Source organism: Leucopleurus acutus (assembly GCF_964270905.1).
Source record: "Leucopleurus acutus genome assembly, chromosome: 5".
NCBI classification, from domain to species: Eukaryota; Metazoa; Chordata; class Mammalia; order Artiodactyla; family Delphinidae; genus Leucopleurus; species Leucopleurus acutus.
This window is the reverse complement of record NC_139147.1, coordinates 65276678-65299105: the sequence shown is the minus strand read 5'-3', so window position 1 is coordinate 65299105 and position 22428 is coordinate 65276678. Positions and strand designations below refer to the sequence as shown.

At 39.3% G+C, this 22428-nt stretch overlaps 2 protein-coding genes across 5 annotated transcripts in view; both read left to right on the top strand.

Moving 5' to 3' along the window:
• Positions 1-22428, top strand: part of IGSF11 (immunoglobulin superfamily member 11) — a 137567-nt gene that overhangs the window by 97489 nt on the left and 17650 nt on the right. For 3 of the 4 annotated variants that reach the window (XM_082839390.1, XM_082839389.1, XM_082839392.1), the window contains 3 exons: positions 7652-7815; positions 10112-10319; positions 13059-13214. In XM_082839390.1, the coding sequence (XP_082695516.1) occupies positions 7652-7815; positions 10112-10319; positions 13059-13214 (528 nt within the window). The remainder of the gene's footprint in view (positions 1-7651; positions 7816-10111; positions 10320-13058; positions 13215-22428) is intronic. The other variant, XM_082839391.1, reaches the window with a different exon arrangement.
• On the top strand, positions 18803-21001 carry LOC309962078 (tetratricopeptide repeat protein 19, mitochondrial-like). The gene is given in 4 exon segments (XM_082839652.1): positions 18803-19318; positions 19324-19392; positions 19396-19737; positions 19741-21001. Coding segments are annotated over 4 exon segments (795 nt in total). The 5' UTR covers positions 18803-19036; the 3' UTR covers positions 19843-21001.

Below are 22428 nucleotides of genomic sequence, written 5' to 3'. Positions count from 1 at the left end.
AGTTTTCATCTGTCTTTGTACAAATCCTTCAGGGTAGTTGATCTTAAAACTCGCTCTGAATGGGCATCATCAGAAAATCTACAAACAACAAATGCGGGAGAGGGTGTGGAGAAAAGGGAACCCTCTTGCACTGTTGGTGGGAATGTAAATTGATACAGCCACTATGGAGAACAGTATGGACGTTCCTTAAAAAACTAAAAATAGAACTACCATATGACCCAGCAATCCCACTACTGGGCATATACCCTGAGAAAACCATAATTCAAAAAGAGTCATGTACCAAAATGTTCATTGCAGCTCTATTTACAATAGCCAGGACATGGAAGTAACCTAAGTGTCCATCAACAGATGAATGGATAAAGAAGATGTGGCACATATATACAATGGAATATTACTCAGCCATAAAAAGGAACGAAACTGAGTTATTTATAGTAAGGTGGATGGACCTAGAGACTGTCATACAGAGTGAAGTAAGTCAGAAAGAGAAAAACAAATACCGTATGCTAACACATATATGTGGAATCTAAAAAAAAAAATGGTCATGAAGAACCTAGGGGCAAGACGGGAATAAAGATGCAGACCTCCTAGAGAACGGACTTGAGGTTATGGGGAGGGGGAAGGGTGAGCTGTGACAGGGCGAGAGAGAGTCATGGGCATATACACACTAACAAACGTAAAATCGATAGCTAGTGGGAAGCAGCCGCATAGCACAGGGAGATCAGCTCGGTGCTTTGTGACCACCTAGAGGGGTGGGATAGGGAGGGTGGGAGGGAGGGAGATGCAGGAGGGTAGAGGTATGGGGACCAATGTATATGTATAACTGATTCACTTTGTTATAAAGCAGAAGGTAACACACCATTGTAAAGCAATTATACTCCAATAAAGATGTTAAAAAAAAACAACTCGCTTTGAATGGGCATCATCAGAAAATCTACAAACAACAAATGCTGGAGAGGGTGTGGAGAAAAGGGAACCCTCTTGCACTGTTGGTGGGAATGTAAATTGATACAGCCACTATGGAGAACAGTATGGACATTCCTTAAAAAACTAAAGATAGAATTACCATATGACCCAGCAATCCCACTACTGGGCATATACCCAGAGAAAACCATAATTCAAAAAGTCACATGCACCCCAATGTTCATTGCAACACTGTTTACAATAGCCAGGTCATGGAAGCAACCTAAATGCCCATCGGCAGACGAATTGTTAAAGAAGTTGTGGTACATATATACAATGTAATATTACTCAGCCATAAAAAGGAACGAAATTGGGTCATTTGTAGAGACATGGATGGACCTAGAGACTGTCATACAGAGTGAAGTAAGTCAGAAATAGAAAAACAAATATTGCATATTAACGCATATATGTGGAATCTAGAAAAATGGTACAGATGAACTGGTTTGCAAGGCAGAAATAGAGACATAGATGTAGAGAACAAATGTATGGACACCAAGGGGAGAAAGCTGGAGATGGTGGTGATAGTGGTGGGGTGAATTGGGAGATTGGGATTGACATATATGCACAAATATGTATAAAATAGATAACTAATAAAAATAGCTTTTAAAAAAACTTGCTTTGATATCTCATATCTTATATCTGACATTTTAATGTGTTGGTTGACTTTCAAAATTGTCTTTCATAGAGAATTCTGATAGCTAAAGAGCAAAGTAGACTTTTTATATTAAGTTCTGTATACATGAGACAGAGTAGAGCAGATATATTTACAAATAAATTGAGTTTTTATTGCTCAGTGTTGCTTCTGTTGGTAAAGAAGTATCTCTTCGCCTTAATCATACTACAAGTAATCGTATCATTTGTTTTCAGAGTTATGGTCTGTGGAAGAGTTTGGAATAGTAGAAAATATACTCTATCAGAAGTCAGAAGAAATAGGTCCTAATCTTAAGACCTTTGGCAAGGCTATCTCTTTGGACCCTAGTATCTTCGTGTGCAAATTGAATTAGATCAATTAAACAATATATATTTATTGAGTCCTTATTGTGTGCTTACAGTAATGGAATTACTCTGGAGTTAATGTACCTCACAGTATTCCAAGGATGTTATCTTAAATAATCACACTGATGAAAGTATGATTACAAGTTTGAATAGTGTTCAGAATAACAGGAACACTGCTTTATGAGACCCTGACCTAGGCTGAGGGGTCAGGAAATGCTTATCTGTGAGAAGGTAGCACTTGAGCTAATATGAAGAATGAGTAGGAGGTAATATATTAAGTAAAAGATTGGGTGTGGAACAGAGAAGTTCAGAGGAAAGACAGAGGACAGAGCAAAGGCTGTGATGGAAGTAGTCAAGAGAAATTTTATTGGTAAAATGGATCAGATTTGATCGTGGACTGGGTTTGGGAGATGATGAGAGAGTAGAAGGAATCAAGAAAGATTTCTAAATTTCTGACTTGTCCAACTTGATGGCTAGTTGAGCCATTTGCTAGCACAGGGAACTCTAAAAAGGAGCCAGATACACAGGGGACGCAGGCATGGTGGGGAAGATCAAGAGTCTGATCTTGGACGAGTTGACTTGAGGTATCTTTGAGATTTCTGTGTGGAGATGTCTAGGAGGCAGTTGTATATAAGAGGAGAGGTTTGGGTTGGTTAAATTTGGAAGCCATTGGCTTATATATGAGAAATGAACCCATGATAGTGAATGAGAGTCTGCAGGGAGAGAGTTTAGAATAAGAAAAGGCAGCCAGGGGCTTCCCTGGTGGTGCAGTGGTTGAGAGCCTGCCGATGCAGGGGACACGGGTTCGTGCCCCGGCCCGGGAGGATCCCACATGCCGCGGAGCGGCTGGGCCCGTGAGCCATGGCCGCTGAGCCTGCGCGTCCGGAGCCTGTGCTCCGCAACGGGAGAGGCCACAACAGTGAGAGGTCCGCGTACCACAAAAGAAAAATAAAAGAAAGAAAAGGCAGCCGATTGAGGAATGCCAACATTTAATAGCTGGGTAGAGAAGGGAGAAACAGCAGAAGAGATTGAGAAGTATCCAGAGATATGGAAGGAAAACCAGAAGTAAATTACATCACTGAAGCTAAGGGAAAGCTGCGTTTCAAGAAGGAGAGGGGAATGGTCATCACTGCTAGATGCTACTGAGAGTCCAAGAATGAATTCAAGAGTCATGGAGCCATCAGAAGGTCTCTGGGAAACCTAGGGAGAACTATGTTAAGAAGTAATGGTGGCAGGAGTGGATTGAAGACTAAATGTAGAAGAGTCTGGAGAGAGGGCAGTCCCTGGAGGGAACTGTGGGGTGGAGGGAGGGAGGAATTTTGTTCTAAGTGGAAATACTTGAGTATGTTTAAATGCTGTCAGGAAGTCTCCAGTGCAGAGCAAGAGGCTGAGGCTACAAGAGAGGGGACAGTCTATGAGGAGGCCAAGAGGATGAAATATAAATTATGCTCACCTGAGAGGCTGGCCTTAGATGAACTTCTCTAATCTAAGGAGGGAGAGGAAGAAGAGGCAGATCAAAGCTGACTTGGAAGCAGGAAGTTGAGGGAGTTTTTATCTGATGGCTTTATGTAAAAGTCCATACTAACTTAAAATTTGGTGATTGTATAATATAGTAGTGGTGATAAAAACAAACATTTATGGACTGATTTCTGTGTGTTATGTGTGGTCTTTAAGTGTATGTTCTCTGTAGATAAACTGTCTGGATTTGAATCCAGAGCTTACCATTTCCTTGAACTGTGTGACCTATAGCTGGTTTTTAGTCTCTCTGGGCCTAAATTTCTTATGGATAAGAAATTATATATGAGGTATAAGATACTTTATAGTATTAAATGAGTTTGTGTATGTATACGTGTATGTACATGTATATGTTTACATATAGTGCTTCATGTGGACTCGCTATGTGGTCAGTGTGCCCTAAATGTCAGCAAGCAATAGTGGTGTGGTAATGGTCACTGTCAACCGTCAGCATCTGGTATTGCCCTCATCCTACCCTTCTAACGATGTGATGATGGTGTTAGCCCTATTTTACAGGTGAGGCAATGGAATCAGAGAATAAGTGAGGCCACACAGTTAAGTAGATGAAAGAGCCAGATTTCAAACTAGACCTATCCAGCTTCAAACCCATACTTTTACAAGTTCTGAAAGCAGCTTATCTAGAGTATTTATTCTGCACCTGTCTCAATGCTTGAGATTTCAGGGTTAACCTTATGTAAAAATGTGAGATAAATAAAGTCAGCCTTTCACAGCTTCTGCCACCCTGGGGGCCCGCCCTCTGCCAGCAGATCTGCTCTGTTTCCCTCAGCTCCCACCCCGATCCTGTGAATCTACTCTTCCTTTACTGGAATCCTATCGTATTTTGGTAGTTTTCCCATCTACATCTTTATCTTTCATTCATAGTCTATATTGCCCTTTTTTTCTTTTTAAAATTTGTATCAAAGATTGTGTGAGTTCAGCTTAAAATTAGTAAATCGAGGGTGGGGGGTATATGTTATCCTGTATAAATAGTTTAAGGGGTGGCGTATTCCCTACACTTCTTCCTTGGAGTATTATCTGAAGAATGAAGTGATGGAGGTTTTTTGCCAGTTTGGTTTCCACACTTACTTTTAAAAATCTCCATTGCATTTATCATAATGATCATAACATATATCTTTCGTTAACCCACTTCTACCCATGAGGTGACTTGTTCCTGCCATTGCCTGTTCCATGCTCAAGTAACCTCCACTTTCTGCCTCTTAGCACCTGAGGTTCATTCAACTTTCCTTTTAAAACTTAGAGACTTTCCCTAATGTTATTTAACTTAGAGACTTTTCCTGATGTTATCAAGTGCTTTATATTCTACCACAGATGGCTCATTTTATGAAACATTTTATCCTGTAAAGTTAACTGCTAAGAGCGTCATTGGACTATATGTGAAGAACACAAAGTTTTATGGAAGGAAGGTGTTATGTATGTTTATTTTTTAAACAAATTGTAATCATAACAGTATGTTATTGTGTTACTTTTTTTGGGCGAACTGAGGTAATATCACTTCAAAATAAAACAGTTTGAGTTATTGCCATGGACAGTGTATTTTTCATAGTTAGAATAGCTTCTTTATTGGATCCCTCTGACCTATTTTAATCTCCTGTTATTCCCATATTGTACTATAGTCCCAGGGGGCAGGCATTCTTTTCAGAAAAGATTACAGTTGATTTTGACTTGTCAGGAGTTAGCTCTGGTAAGTTACTGGGGTTTTTTTTTTGAATTTTAATAGCAATACTGAGGTATAATTTACATTCCAAAGAACTCATCCATTTAAAGTATAAAATTCAGGCTTCCCTGGTGGCGCAGTGGTTAAGAATCTGCCTGTCAATGCAGGGGACACGGGTTCGAGCCCTGGTCTGGGAAGATCCCACATGCCGTGGAGCAGCTAAGCTCATGTGCCACAACTACTGAGCCTGTGTTCTAGAGCCTGCGAGCTACAACTACTGAAGCCCACATGCCTAGAGCCCGTGCTCTGCAACATGAGAAGCCACTGCAGTGAGAAGTCTGCACACCGCAACAAAGAGTAGCCCCTGCTCGCCGCAACTAGAGAAAAGCCCGCGTGCAGCAACGGACACCCAACACAGCCAAAAATAAATAAATTTATTTATAAAAAAGTATAAAATTCAATTATTTTTAGTAAATTTATACAACCATCAAAGCAATACAGTTTTAGAAGTTTTCCATTGCCCTAGAAAGTTCCATTGAACCTATTTACATCAATCCCTTTTCCCTTCTCTGTTACCTCATGCAGCCAGTGATTTGCTTCCTGTCTCTATAGATTTGCCTTTTCTGGACGTTTCACATAAATGGAATAATACAGTATGTAGACTTTTGAATCTGCCTTCTTTCACTTAGCAAAATGTTTTTGAGAGGCTCATCTATGTTGTAATATGTATCAGTAGCTTGTTGCTTTTTATTTCTGAATAGTATTTCATTGCATGGATATACCACATTTTGTTTATCCATTCATCAGCTGATGGATATTTGTATTATTTCCATTTGGAGGTATGATATCAATAATGCTGTTATAAGCATTCATGGTCTTTGTGTGGACATATATTTTCATTTTACTTGGGTAGATTCCTAGGAATGGAATTTCGGGGTTATATGGTAAGTTTGTTCCACGTCTGTGTTAAACTTTTTAAGAAACTGAAGCTGTTTTCCGAAGTGACTGTACAGTTTTACATTTCCACCAGCAGTGAATGAGGAGGATTCCAGTTTCTCTACATCTTTGTTCAGCACGTGGTTTTGTCTTGATTATAACCGTTCCACTGGATGTGTGATGATACCTTATTGTGGTTTTAATATGCGGTTTCATAGTGAATAATAATGTTGAGCAGCTTTCCATGTGCTTGTTATTAACCTTTGTTGAAATACATACTCAGATGTTTTGCCCATTTAATATTAGGTTGTTTGTCTTTTTATTATTGAGCTGTAATCGTTCTTTATATATTCTGTATACAAGTCCTTTATCAGATATGTAAATTAAAAATATTTTTTCCCAGTCTATACCTTGGCTTTTTATTTTTTTAATTAAGTCTTTTGAATCACAGAAGTTTTTAAAAATTTTAATCAAGTCCAGTTTCTTAATTGTTTTCTTTTACAGTTTATGGTCCTGGTGACATAACTAAGACCACTTTGACTAATCCAAGGCCGCAAAGGTTTTCTTCTATGTTTATTTCTAGAAGCTTAATAGTTTTAGCTCTTACATTTAGGTCTATGATACATTTTGAGTCGATTTTTGTATATGCTGTGAGGTAAGGGTCTGAGTTAAATTTTTTGCATATTAATATTGAATTGTTCCAGAATCATTTTTTGAAAGAACTATTTTTTCCCTCATTTCATTGTCTTGTACCTTTGTTGAAAAGCATTTGATCATAAATAAATAAGGTTTATTTCAGAACGATCAATCCTGTGCCATTTGTCTGATGCTCTGTCCTTATGCTAGTATTACACTGTCTTGATTGCTGTAGCTAATTTATAGCAAATTTTGAAATCAGATAGTGTAACGTCTCCAAATTTGTTCTTGTTTTTCAATATTCTTTTGGCTATTCTAGTTCTTTGCCTTGTCATGTGTTTTAGAATTAGCTTGTCAATATCTGCAAAAAGCACGCTACGATTTTGATTGGCAGTGCTCTCCATCGTAGATCTATTTGGAGAGGATTGGCATCTTAACAGTGTTGATTCTTCCAACCCATGAACATTGCATATCCATTTATTTAGTCTTATTTGATTTCTTTCATCAGCATTTTATAGTTTTCAGGATATACATCCTGAGCATATTTTGTTGGATTTATTTATAAGCATTTAATTTTACAGTGTGCTATTGTGTAATGATTCTTTAAAATACTTTCAGTTTATTTCTTATCCCTCATCACCGTTGGAGCTTTGCTTAGACCCTGTCAGTTGAATTCTCCCAATCTGTATTTGAATCTGGCAAATATCAGATACCGTCTTACAAAATAGAATGTGTCTTCTAATATTTTTCCTTTATAGTTTCTAAGAAGTAAAAGGTTGAAAAATTTTTATTATTTTGACTCAGTGAGTGGTCAGTAGATGTTTAGTAAGACTGTCATATCAGTCTGTTTACATAACTGATAATATAAAACACACAGACCTTTTATGAAGAGATTTGGTCTATCACATAACCTCTTTGTTCCTCCTTCTGTAGGTGTTGCAGCTTCCCTGGAAGTCTCCGAGAGCCCTGGGAGTGTCCAAGTGGCCCGGGGTCAGACAGCAGTCCTGCCCTGTACTTTCACTACCAGCGCCGCCCTCATTAACCTCAATGTCATTTGGATGGTCATTCCTCTCTCCAATGCGAACCAGCCTGAGCAGGTACTTCTGTCCCATCCTGTGCTACCTCTGAAATTTTAATCTTTTCACAAGAGGTGGGTAGGAAAGCATCTTGAGTACATATTTGATTTCTAGAATAAGGTGATACTTCCACTGAACCTAAGCTGTTTTAAGTCCTACTCCTGCATTATTAGTCAACTATCAGAAGAAGCTATCCTCTTTGTAAAAGATTTTCTTTTTTTAGTTAAGAGATGTCAAGGGGATCCTTCCGAGGATTTTATGTAGGAACCTGGAATTTCATCAGAACACATTGCTGACAGGAAATACTAAGACAGAAAAAGCAAAGTATATTTTGACAGGGAGGGACTAGTACTAACATATGTTAGGTGGATGAGAGAGTACTTTTTAAAGATAGTGATAGGGCTTCCCTGGTGGCACAGTGGTTAAGAATCCGCCTGCCAGGGTTCAAGCCCTGGTCTGGGAAGATCCCACCTGCTGCGGAGCAGCTAAGCCCGTGCGCCACAACTACTGAGCCTACGTGCCACAACTACTGAAGCCCATGCGCCTAGAGCCCACGCTCTGCAACAAGAGAAGCCACCACATTGAGAAGCCTGTGTACCACAACTACTGAGCCTGCACTCTAGAGCCCACGAGCCACAACTACTGAAGCCTGCGCGCCTAGAGCCCATGCTCCGCAACAAGAGAAGCCACCGCAATGAGAAGCCCGTGCACCACAACGAAGAGTAGCCCCCGTTCGCCACAACTAGAGAAAGCCCACGCACAGCAACGAAGACCCAATGCAGCCAAAAATAAAAATTAATTAATTAAAAATAAATAAATATAGTGATAATATTAAGGAAGTAACATTAGGTAGTAGTACTTGATTTTTTTGGTTAATTGCACAAGTATTTTAAAATAAACAAAGCCAGGCACACTAGATCTCTTCCAAGATTCTCAAATAAATTAGGGTACATGAAAATAGAAGCTACTATCTAATAAGGTGTATCAGTTATAGGTAAAAGATCCCATAATATGCGATACCCACTGCAGAAAATAATCCTCGGAAAATTAGTGAATTGTGAACATGACTATACCTTCATTCCCAAAATTAACTTATTTCTGTTATGAAGCTTTTCGGCATCAGTAAGCTTTTCACTACCTAAAAATATTTGATAAGCTAAGTTTTCTGATAGGAAATTTAAATTGCTATATTTAATAGTAACCTCTTCTATTTCCTTAATCCATGGAACTTTAATAATTAGACTGAGCCTTTGAGATCATTTTGTTCAGATTCATCATTTTAGGAGTCAGTGATAGAGGCAAGAAAAGACTTGATAGAGGCAAGAAAAGACTTGACCACAATCTGCCAGACATTTAAGGTAGAGCTAAGATAAAACCAGGTACCTCACTCTCAGCCCAAAGGGCTTTTTGCAGTACCACTCTGAGTCCTCTCCCACGAAGAGTTAACTTTGGTAAGGAAATTGACATAGGTAAGCAATCATGGACTCATAACTCTTCTTCCCTTTCATGGCGTTCACTTATATTCCGTCTATAACTGTGAGCTATCATTTTGTGACCTAGTAAGCATGAGAATGGCAGTGTTAATTTTTTTTAACATTTTTTCTGGAATTAATTTTTGCACTGGTAAAAGTATCTATGAACTAATAGTAAGGTATCATAAAATGCACTTTCTATATTCTGTTGAGTTAGGTAAGGATACGATGTTATTCCAGTTTGGTATGTAAGAATTTAGAATCCCTGATATCTACAGATAGGTGCTGTAGTACAAAGTTGGTGACCTAGAGGGGTGGGATAGGGAGGGTGGGAGGGAGGGGATATGGGGATATATGTATACATATAGCTGATTCACTTTGTCATGCAGCAGAAACTAACAGAACATTGTAAAGCAATTATACCCAATAGAGATGTTAATAAAATAAAATGAAATGAAAAAGAAAGCCCAACAAATAATTAAAAAAAAAAGTTGGTGGGGCTTCCCTGGTGGTGCAGTGGTTGAGAGTCTGCCTGCCGATGCAGGGGACACGGGTTCATGCCCCAGTCCAGGAAGATCCCACATGCCGCGGAGCGGCTAGGCCCGTAAGCCATGGCTGCTGAGCCTGCGCGTCCGGAGCCTGTGCTCCGCAACGGGAGAGGTCACAACAGTGAGAGGCCTGCGAACTGCAAAAAAAAAAAAAAAAAAAAAAAGTTGGTGACAACTCTAATATTAGAAATATAATTTTCCAATGTTTGGTATAGTCTGCTGTTTACTAGGTAGTTATTGTTATGTGTCTAGAAGGAGATGCAGTGGCCAATTTATTTCTTTCGCTTTCCTTTGCAGGTCATTCTGTATCAAAGTGGACAGATGTTTGATGGTGCCCCCCGGTTCCATGGTAGGGTAGGATTTACAGGCACCATGCCAGCCACCAATGTCTCTATCTTCATTAACAACACCCAGCTATCAGATACAGGCACCTACCAGTGTTTGGTTAACAACCTTCCAGATAGAGGGGGCAGGAATATTGGGGTCACCGGTCTCACAGTTTTAGGTGAGTGACAGGAAAATGTTGCAGCTACCTTGGCTTTACTTACGAATTTACTCTCAAGCATATTTACTTCTGCCAGTTTTTCTGTACTCTCTTTCTGCTTGTGTCCTTTTCCTGTCCTCTCTCCTTTCAGCTCCATCTGGACTCTGCTTCTCCATGCTGCTTCCACATAGTCTCCCCACCCATTACTCCATTTCAGGTGGCTCTCGAAAGCTTACTTGTTAAATGACTTTTCCTCAAGGTGGAGAAAGGTGGTATAAAATACCATCAAAAGTGGCCTCTCACTTTTCCTAAGCTTTTATAGGATAGGACTTATTGTTGAGAGCAAATTAAATCAAGAACAATTGATTATAAGCAGGGAGCAGGGGTTTTAGCACACGTGAGAATAAATTTACTACTACTTCATATCTATGTAATGCTGAGTAGGCCCCCGACAGTTCTAAGCTTTTGCCTCTTGTCCTGGAAGAATTTTAATAATACTTCCTTTTACTCTCAAAAGTATCCTTGTTTGAACGAGAAATTATATGATCAGTTTGGTCTTAATACTGAGATCAAATAGATTTGGAGTCTTTCCCAAGGTTTTATAGACCATGAACAACAATAAAGTTGAGCTTAAAATTTAAGTCTCTGTACTTAAACCAGTATTCTTTCTATTACACCATACAGATAGACTATCTCATGCTAAATTAAATTCATTCTGAGCACATTTTATTTCTCACTTGTGCTGCTTCTGAAATAAAGTGCTGCCTCCTAAATGGGTACTTGTGGTAGAAGTGGCTAAATTCAGCTCATCTGGGGAGGATGAGAAATGCTTAGAGAAGCCTGATGCTCTGGACTGTCCTCCATCCTACTGAAGTCTCAGAATCGATTCCAGGATTCCTTGGTACATTCTCCCCCTTTTCCCTTCCACTGTTGAGTCACTTGAAGATACCAGTGTTGGGGGTTCTTGCCATTTTCCTTCTTTGGGCAAGAAAATGCTATAGCCCTGGTGCCTTGTTCTCCCAGTCTTCAAACAGAATCAGAAAACCAAGGACAAGTGGGAGATTTCTGTCCTAGAACTATTATTCATTCAAGTATATTAAAATTATATAGACTTTAAAGCACTCTGAGTACTGAATAAAGAGTACTGTTGGAATTTAACATTATTTTGACGCTTACACCTGTAGTTCAGGTAGTGAGCTTCCCACATGATCCACATTTATTTTTTCATTTTTTAAAGGAAGAAAAAAACCCTGTAATTTATCTTATAGTTAGTACTACCTTCAAATAATTATTTTGGCTTTCCCCTCATAGCCTCATGATGTCAATGTTTAAAGCAGTAAATTGAGATTGGTTTATCCCATCACAGCAGTTAAGATTCCCTGAGATTTTTCAGTCTTTCTACCTAACCCTTTCATTGTTCTCTCTTCCCCCACCCATTTTCTTTGCTGGTTCCTGTGTGTAGTGCATTCATTTTCCACTCATTCATTCATTTTTGCAAGGTTGAACACATTTATTAAAAAGTCATTAGCATTACAAGTGCATCATCACTTGTATTTAAACTCTACTGTATGCATTATCAAATATGAGAATCCAAGCCATGGGCTTAGTTTATATTTTTATTGGCTTGCTTTTTCACTATAAACTATCACCTTCTTCCTTTAGTATTCTTTTGGTTTTTGTAATTTTTTGTTTCACATCCTTTGTGTCCTTATCTGTATTAATGATTATAAAATGTCCATTGCATTACTATCAAGTACTAGATACACTTGAACCTTGCTCTGACTCCTCCCACCATAAAACAGAAGTTGGTATAATGTTGGTGTGTCTGGTTTTGTTTGTAAAGTAACAAAGAACTATGGTAAGGTGGTCTTAGGCGAGAGTAGCCGGCAGGGTAAGTGGATGCTGTTCCTTGAGATATCTTCTTTACAAGGGGGCTCTTTCATCAATTAAAAATTTTTAATTGTGGTAAAATATAACAAAATTTACCATCTTAGCTAATTTTTAAGTGAACAATTTAGTATATTCACATTGTTGTGCAACCAATCTCCGGAACTTTCTTCAACTTACAAAAATAAAATTCTGGTCATTAAATGACATTTCTCCGTCAGCTCAGCAGCTGGAAACCACTGTTCTATTTTCTTTTTCTATGAATTTGAGTACCCTAGGTGCTGCATATAAGTGGAATCATACATTATTTGTCTTCTTATAACTGAATTATTTCACTTAGCATGTTCTCAAGGTTCATCCATGTTGTAGCATGTGTCAGAATTTCCTTATCAAGGTTAAATAATATTCCATTGTATGTATACACTATATTTTGTTCATCCTTCCATCCCTCTATGGACACTTGGGTTGTTTCCACCTTTCAGCTATTGTGAATAATGCTGCTCTGAACATGTGTGTATTCAGTAATGCTTTTAAAAGCAATATGTTGACATGAAGGATCTTAAGAATTCTTCGAATACTTCTTTGGAGGAAGAAGAGTGAAACTAAAGCCATAAGGTATCTTAAAAATACAATCAGAGGGTGTTGCCCCTTATACATATTTGCTCCCTGCCACCCGAAGTTGTAGGCCCTGCACCTATGGCCAAACCTGTGCATCGTACATACCATTCACTGGCTTTGCTCATGAGGTAGTCTTCTGATACGTGTCCCCAAAACAGTGTTACCTGAGGTTCTAGTGCTGAATGTTGATGTCTCCTCTGTCATCACTTGACTCATGGTAAATGTATTCTTTATTGCTTACCCTTCCTATTATAGTTCCTCCTTCTGCCCCACACTGCCAAATACAAGGACCCCAGGATATTGGCAGCGATGTCATCCTGCTCTGTAGCTCAGAGGAAGGCACTCCTCGACCAACTTACCTTTGGGAGAAGCTAGACAGTAGCCTCCAACTACCCCCAACAGCCACTCAGGGTATGTACGGTGTTGCTTCGCCCATTTAATTCATTACCATGGAAAATTCTGACTCGCAGGCTCACAAAGTAATTGACTTTAATAGAGTTTGAAAAATAACACACTCTATTTGTAACTGCTGAAAAAGCTATCTGGATCGTTTTGTGTTTTTGACTTTAAAGAGAATAAAAATATCTCCTTTCATCTTCGCAATGCTGCCTTTATGAAATATATCTTATCCAGTGGTAACTATATATGGAAATTCTGTCTCTTTGTAGTGAAGACTTAAAATAGCTAATTGGTAGTTTCCTTGAATTGTTAACTGTAAGACAATCCTTGAAGTTTATAACTGAGAATCTACTTCCTACTTCAGAAAAAACTGCCTACTTTAGTATGAGAAACATCAGCATGGTCATGAGAGGGTTAATCATCCTGTTTTCAGCCTCAAGTCTAATTAGAGGAGGAAGATGGGAAAGAGAACAGGAAAAGGCCTCAGATCATGGGAGATCTAGGAGTTGATCACACCAGACAAGTAAAGATGGAGGAGGCATGAGTATCACCAATGGTTTTCTGCATGTAAATCCAGCTGCTTAAATTGATATTAAAGGAAACACCCTTGAAAAATTGAGGAAAATTTATGAAATGAGGGAAATTACAGAATTATATATGTAATTTCTATTTCAAGAGAATAAAATTTAGCAGTCTTGTGTGTTGCATGATCTCTAATACAGAGCATGTCTCTTCTAGCATTCTCAGGGCAGATTTACAAATCTTAACTTAAGGAGTTGGCAGTTAATGGAGAGGACCCAAACAACCTTAGTTATGCCTGATAAGTTTGAATCATATTTTTGGTATAGCCCTGTCATGGAAAGGAAAGTCCTAAGTTGTATGGTGAAGTTAGACATTAAAGAACCAGGATCACCAGCCTCTTAAGAGCTTTTAAGTTTCCTTTAAGAATCCCCACAGAAATTATTAATAGACCTTCCCATCACTTTTTAGTTAACTTAGCCCAGTATTATTTTTAAAAACTTCTTTTCAACATAATAACTTTTGGGTTACTCTAATAATGATTACTGCAATGCTGTTGTTGCCTACTGATTGTTCATTGCTAGATGTTTTAGCCATACTCTGGGCTAAATAGTCTTTTTTTTTTTTTTTGGTGGACTAATCTGTTAATATTACCATTGTAAGTGGCATGTTTAAATTAGCTCTTGTCTTGAAATCCTGAAAACTATATTCAAGTTCTAGATTTTCCAGTAACTATTTCTGTGACAGTTCACCTCTTTGTTGCCTTGTTGTAAAATAAGGCGATTTAACAATATCATCTCCAAGTTCCTCTGTATCAGCATTAAGATTCTATGATTTAAAAAAAAAGATGGCGCCCCAGTGAGAGCCAGGCAGGGAGAGAAAGTCAGAGACGGTGCCCACCAGGCAGCAAATCTAGCTAAGTGCTACATCGGATGCCTGCCTCTCAGGCCGAAGCTCCAGGACAAGCAGACCAGCCTCCCCGACATGAGGTCTGGACGACCAGTGACTGCTTTGCACTGGTCCCTGGAGCAGCATTGCCTTTGAAGATATGTATGTGTTGCTAACAAATGACTGACTCTGGACCTGCAGAATGGAAGCCACAGAATGAACAACATACCTGAACAAGTCACACTATCAGTTTTGTTGGAGAGAACTTCAAGATGGCGGAGGAGTAAGAGGTGGAGATCACCTTCCTCCAAACAAATACATCAGAAATACAACTACATGTGGAACAACTCCTACAGAACACCTACTGAATGCTGGCAGAAGACCTCAGACTTCCCAAAAGCCGTGTGACTGACAGAGTCCTGGTGCTCTGGCCGGGTGTCACGCCTGTGCCTCTGAGGTGGGAAAGCCGAGTTCAGGACATTCGTCCACCAGAGACCTCCCTTCTCCACGTAATATCACACAGCGAAAGCTCTCCCAGGGATCTCCATCTCAACGCTAAGACCCAGCTCCTCTCAACAACCAGCAAGCTCCAGTGGTGGACACCCCTTGCCAGACAACTAACAAGACTAGAACACAGCCCCACCCATTAGCAGAGAGGCTACCTAAAATCATAATAAGGTCACAGACACCGCAAAACACACCACCGGACACGGTCCTGCCCATGAGAAAGACAAGATCCAGCCTCATCCACCAGAACACAGGCACTAGTTTCCTCCACCAGGAAGCCTACACAACCCCCTGAACCAACTTTAGCCACTGGGGGCAGACACCAAAAACAATGGGAACTACGAACCTGCAGCCTGCGAAAAGGAGACCCCAAACACAGCAAGTTAAGCAAAATGAGAAGACAGAGAAACACACAGCAGATGAAGGAGCAAGGTATAAACCCACCTGACCAAATAAATGAAGAGGAAATAGGCAGTCACCTGAAAAAGAATTCAGAGTAATGATAGTAAAGATGATCCAAAATCTTGGAAACAGAATGGACAAAATGCAAGAAACTTTTAACAAGGACCTAGAAGAACTAAAGAGCAAACAAACAATGATGAACAACACAATAAATGAAATTAAAAATACTCTAGATGGGATCAATAGCAGAATAACTGAGGCAGAAGAACGGATAAGTGACCTGGAAGATAAAATAGTGGAAATAACTACTGCAGAGCAGAATAAAGAAAAAAGAATGAAAAGAATTGAGGACAGTCTCAGAGACCTCTGGGACAACATTAAACGCATCAACATTCGAATTATAGGGGTCCCAGAAGAAGAAGAGAAAAAGAAAGGGACTGAGAAAATATTTGAAGATTATAGTTGAAAACTTCCCTAATATGGGAAAGGAAATAGTCAATCAAGTCCAGGAAGCACAGAGAGTCCCATACCAGATAAATCCAAGGAGAAACACGCCGAGACACATATTAATCAAACTATCAAAAATTAAACACAAAGAGAAAACATTAAAAGCAACAAGGGAAAAACAGCAAATAACACACAAGGTTAACCCATAAGGTTAACACACAAGGTTAACCCATAAGGTTAACAGCTGATCTTTCAGCAGAAACTCTGCAAACCAGAAGGGAGTGACAGGATGTATTTAAAGTGTTGAAAGGGAAAAACCTACAACCAAGATTACTCTACTCAGCAAGGATCTCATTCAGATTCGACGGAGAAATTAAAACCTTTACAGACAAGCAAAAGCTAAGAGAATTCAGCACCACCAAACCAGCTTTACAACAAATGCTAAAGGAACTTCTCTAGGCATGAAACACAAGAGAAGAAAAAGACATACAAAAACAAACCCAAAGCAATTAAGAAAATGGTAATAGGAACATACATATCAATAACTACCTTAAATGTAAATGGATTAAATGCCGCAACCAAAAGACGTAGACTGGCTGAATGGATACAAAAACAAGACCCATATATATGCTTTCTACAAGAGACCCACTTCAGACCTATGGACACATACAGACTGAAAGTGAGGGGATGGAAAAAGATATTCCATGCAAATGGAAATCAAAAGAAAGCTGGAATAGCAATTCTCATATCAGACAAAATAGACTTTAAAGCAAAGACAATTACAAGAGACAAAGAAGGACACTACATAATGTTCAAGGGATCAATCCAAGAAGAAGATATAACAATTATAAATATTTATGCACCCAACAAAGGAGCACCTCAGTACATAAGACAAATGCTAACAGCCATAAAAGGGGAAATCGACAGTAACACAATCATAGTAGGGGACGTTAACACCCCACTTTCACCAATGGACAGATCATCCAAAGTGAAAATAAATAAGGAAACACAAGCTTTAAATGATACATTAAACAAGATGGACTTAGTTGATATTTATAGGACGTCCCATCCAAAAACAACAGAATACACTTTCTTCTCAAGTGCTCATGGAACATTTTCCAGGATAGATCATATCTCGGGTCACAAATCAACCCTTAGTAAATTGAAATCATATCAAGTATCTTTTCTGACCACAACGCTATGAGACTAGATATCAATTACAGGAAGAAAATCTGTAAAAAAATACAAACATATGGAGGCTAAACAATACAATACTTAATAACCAAGAGATCACTGAAGAAATCAAAGAGGAAATCAAAAAATACCTAGAAACAAATGACAAGGAAAACACGATGACCCAAAACCTATGGGATGCAGCAAAAGCAGTTTTAAGAGGGAAGTTTATAGCAATACAATCCTACCTTAAGAAACAAGAAACATCTCAAATAAACAACCTAACCTTACACCTAAAGCAATCAGAGAAAGAATGACAAAAAACCCCCAAAGTTAGCAGAAGGAGAGAAATCATAAAGATCAGATCAGAAATAAATGAAAAAGAAATGAAGGAAACGATAGCAACGATCAATAAAATTAAAAGCTGGTTCTTTGAGAAGATAAACAAAATTGATGAACCATAAGCCAGACTCATCAAGAAAAAAATGGAGAAGACTCAAATCAATAGAGTTAGAAATGAAAAAGGGGAAGTAACAACTGACACTGCAGAAATACAAGGATAATGAGAGATTACTACAAGCAACTATATGCCAATAAAATGGACAACCTGGAAGAAATGGACAAATTCTTATAAAAGCACAACCTTCTGAGACTGAACCTGGAAGAAATAGAAAATATAAACAGACCAATCACAAGCACTGAAATTGAGACTTGGTTAAAAATCTTCCAACAAACAAAAGTCCAGGACCAGATGGCTTCACAGGCGAATTCTATCTAACATTTAGAGAAGAGCTAACACCCATCCTCTCAAACTCTTCCAGAATATAGCAGAAGGAGGAACACTCCCAAACTCATTCTTTGAGGCCACCATCACCCTGACACCAAAACCAGACAAAGATGTCACAAAGAAAGAAAACTACAGGCCAATGTCACTGATGAACATAGATGTAAAAATCCTCAACGAAATACTAGCAAACAGAATCCAACAACACATTAAAAGGATCATACACTATGATCAAGTGGGGTTTATCCCAGGAATGCAAGGATTCTTTAATATATGCAAATCAATCAATGTGATACACCATATTAACAAATAGAAGGATATGAACCGTATGATCATCTCAATAGATGCAGAAAAAGCTTTCGACAAAATTCAGCACCCATTTATGATAAAAACTCTCCAGAAAGTAGGCATAGAGGGAACTTGCCTCAACATAAATAAGGCCATATATGACAAACCCACAGCCAACATCATTCTGAATGGTGAAAAACTGAAAGCATTTCCTCTATTATCAGGAACAAGACAAGGTTGTCCACTCTCACCACTGTTATTCAACATAGTTTTGGAAGTTTTAGCCACAGCAATCAGAGAAGAAAAAGAAATAAAAGGAATCCAAATTGGGAAAGAAGAAGTAAAGCTGTCACTGTTTGCAGATGACATGATACTATACATAGAGACTCCTAAAGATGCTACCAGAAAACTACTAGAGCTAATCAACGAATTTGGTAAAGTAGCAGGATACAAAATTAATGCAGAAATCTCTTGCATTCCTATACACTAATGATGAAAAATCTGAAAGAGCAATTAAGGAAACACTCCCATTTAGCATTGCAACAAAAAGAATAAAATACCTAGGAATAAACCTACCTAAGGAGACAAAAGACTTGTGTGCAGAAAACTATGACACTGATGAAAGAAATTAAAGATTATACAAACAAATGGAGAGATACACCACATTCTTGGATTGGAAGAATCCAAGTCATTGTGAAAATGACTGTACTACCCAAAGCAATCTACAGATTCAGTGCAATCCCTATCAAACTACCAATGGCATTTTTCACAGAACTAGAACAAAAAATTTCAGTTTCTCAACTGCTGCGGCTGGCAGTTGTGCATCATGAAAGATGAGCCAGAAGAGGCGAAGCTAATTTTGCATGATGCTCTTCATCTTGCCTATAAGAGTGATAACAAGACGGCCATCACTTACATTTATGATTTGATGGCCAGCTTATCATTTTTACGGGGTCAGCTTGAAAATGCAGAAAAACTTTTTAGAGCAACAATGAGTTACTTGCTTGGAGGGGCCATGCAACAGGAAGACAATGCAATAATAGAAATCTCTCTAAAGCTGGCCACTATTTATACTGCTCAGAATAGACAGGAATTGGCTCTTGCTGGCTATAATTCTGCATTTCAGCTCTAGAGGAAAAAATTGAAAGAGAAAACGAATTATCAGAAGACACTTTGTCAGTGTAAGAGAAAGCCAACGCCCATCTCCTCTTGGGCATGTGCCTAGACACCTATGCCCGCTACCTTCTGTTCTCCAAGCAGCCATCACAGGCACAAAGCATGTATGAAGAAGTTTTACAGATCTCTGAAGAAATACTAGGAGAAAGACACCCACAGACCATCGTGCTGCTGAGTGACCTGGCTACCACCCTGGATGCACAGGGCCGCTCTGATGAGGCCTGTGTTCACACACACAGGGCGTCAGACCTGGCGAGACAGGTGGAGCACCCTGAGCTCCAAGTGCTGCTCAGTAATCTGGCTGCAGCCCTGATGCACAGAGAACGATATGCACAAGCGGAAGAGATCTACTAGGAAGCACTGAAGCGAGCAAAGCTGAAAAGAGATGAGGTTTCTGCACAGCACATCAGGGAAGAGCTGGCTGAGATGTCAAGAAAAAGGAGACCTTTGTTGTAGCCTTACCAAGCTCTAGACCCATTTTTGTTGTAGGGAACGCCTAGTAACACCTCTTATTCCAGTCCCAGCGGCACCATAATCATTGGCTTAAATCCTTTGTCCTTGATACTCAAGTCCCCTCAACTTAGCCTTGGTGGAGGACAAGCTGTATACACTGTATACACAGTCACTTCTGTTGTGCAAAGAAAACTTTCACCCCCACCTGCTACTGCTTCTAAGGACAGGTGTCAGTTGTTGCTTTCCATTGTAACATGGTTGGTTAGGTGCTGTCCATGCTGGTCCGAGTATAGCTCTAGATTAAGAGACGCCAGTTTCCCTCTGGGGTAGAGTCTGGTATTTCAGCCCGGCGTCTCTCCCATAAGATTTCTGTCCACCGATTTGCTGCCTTCTCTTATTTTATCAATACCTGGCAGACCAGAGCTACCGGTCTCATGGCAAAGGGGGATGACAGTGAGTTATTTTCTCTTATCATCTATCTCCTGAAGCCCAGTGTGGGATTTAATGCATACAAAAGTAATATCTTGGCCTGCCACCAGCATCCAGCATGAAGTTTTAAAGTGGAATTAGGCACTTGAAAGTATAGTGCCCATTTGATTATAAATAAAAGTGAACTGTATGTTTTTGTATGTATCTGGTTATATACAACTATGAAAAAAGGAGGGCAAGGAATGACGACCTCCTGCATCCCTGCCCTCTGAGCATTCACTCCTCTGCATCCAGTCACAGGTGTCCCCAAACCCTCTGACTCCGAGTGGGGCCCTATAGGTGTAGTGTTGAAAGCTTCCCAGTCACTCTGATGTGTCCTACTGGTGCTGTAGAAGAACCAGTGCCCTGGACCCTAACTCTGGCTTTTGGAGTTTGGGTCTTAGTATCTTCGTGTGTAGTGAGATTGTCTCTTAGCCCTGGGAGAATGCATTTGGTGGATGACCTTGCCTGGATAGGCTGCTATGTTGAGAGCTTTATCACACTGCCTCAGAGTGTGTAAAGTACACAACACAGGGGGCATCGATGATGTTTTCACCCCAGCAGTTCTGCAGTTCTTCTAGGTACCATGAAGAAACGCTGTTGTTGCTGATATGCCTTTGTGGGGGGTGGGGGTGGGCAGGATAAACTGAAGTTTGGGTTCCTATGTACATACTGGGAGAACCCTTTCATAATAAACTAGACACTCTGCAATAAAATAAATAAATAAATAAATAAATAAATAAATAAATAAATAAATAAAATAAAATTATGTTGCAATAAAAGTTACCAAAAAGTTGTCCTCATGTAGTTTACATGTGGATACTAGATATTGAGTAAATTTAGAACCAGCATCCTGTGGAGGTATACTTTGATTTTATACAGAGGAATAATAAAGTGGATTTAGCATTGTTCTTTTGGTATATAAAACTTTGAATTCTAAAATAAGTGAAAACTATGTTTGATGGATATTATCTGAAGCAAAATATAGCAGTCTGGGCAGTGTTTCATTAGGCCTGTATAGTTGGCCCAGGTCCCATTAAGTGGAAACATAACGCATGAGACAGTTCATCAGCCTCTGCATCAGTGGGTTCTCAACCGGGGACAGTTTAATTTGGCAGTGTCTGGAGACATTTTCGGTTGTCACAGCTGGGAGGAAGGTGCTACGGGCAGCTAGTAGGTAGAGGCCAGGGATGCTGCTGAACATTGTATATGCACAGGTCAGCCCGCACAGTAAAGAATTATCCAGCCCCAAATGTCAACAAGTGAATTAAATTAATAGATTTTTCAAACATTGAAACACCCTTGCATTTCTGGAATAAAGTCTGTTTGTGATTAGTTTTTAATAAATTGCTAATATGCAGTATGCCAATTTTTTTTTTTTTTTTTTTTTGCTGTACGCGGGCTTCTCACTGTTGTGGCCTCTCCCGTTGTGGAGCACAGGCTCCGGACGTGCAGGCTCAGTGGCCATAGCTCATGGGCCCAGCCGCTCCGCAGCATGTGGGATCTTCCTGGACCGGGACACAAACCCGTGTCCCCTGCATCGGTAGGCGAACTTTCAACCACTGCGCCACCAGGGAAGCCCAATATGCTAATATTTTAATAGAACTTTCTCATCTGTGATCATAAGTGAGAATGGCCCATATTTTTCTGTCTTGTGTTATCCTTGGTTGAACTTTAGTATCAGATGATAAAATGAGTTGGGCAGTTCTTCCTCTTTTTCTGTTCTCTGAAACACTACGAATAAGACAGAGGTGTTTTAGGACAAAGAAGACAGTGTGTTTGGCATGGAGTAAGCAAGGCAGAGAATAGTAGGAGCTATTTTGTCCACTTACAGGTGCTACAATGGGGGTATGTATACATATATATTTCTTAAAATTTATATTTGTTAATCATATTATTCAAATACTTTATATCTTTACCAATATTTTATTTGTTTCAGCTAGTATTTTATGTGAGAGATTTGTTTAAAAATCACATATTAGGATTGTGGATTTGTCAATTGTGCCTTCTTTTTTTTAACCTATCCTGGGCCTCTGTTGGTTATAGGTTGTTATATCTCACTGATTCTCTATGCTTAATATGCATTTTTGTGTTATTTTAACTGATATTAAAACCGCTGTA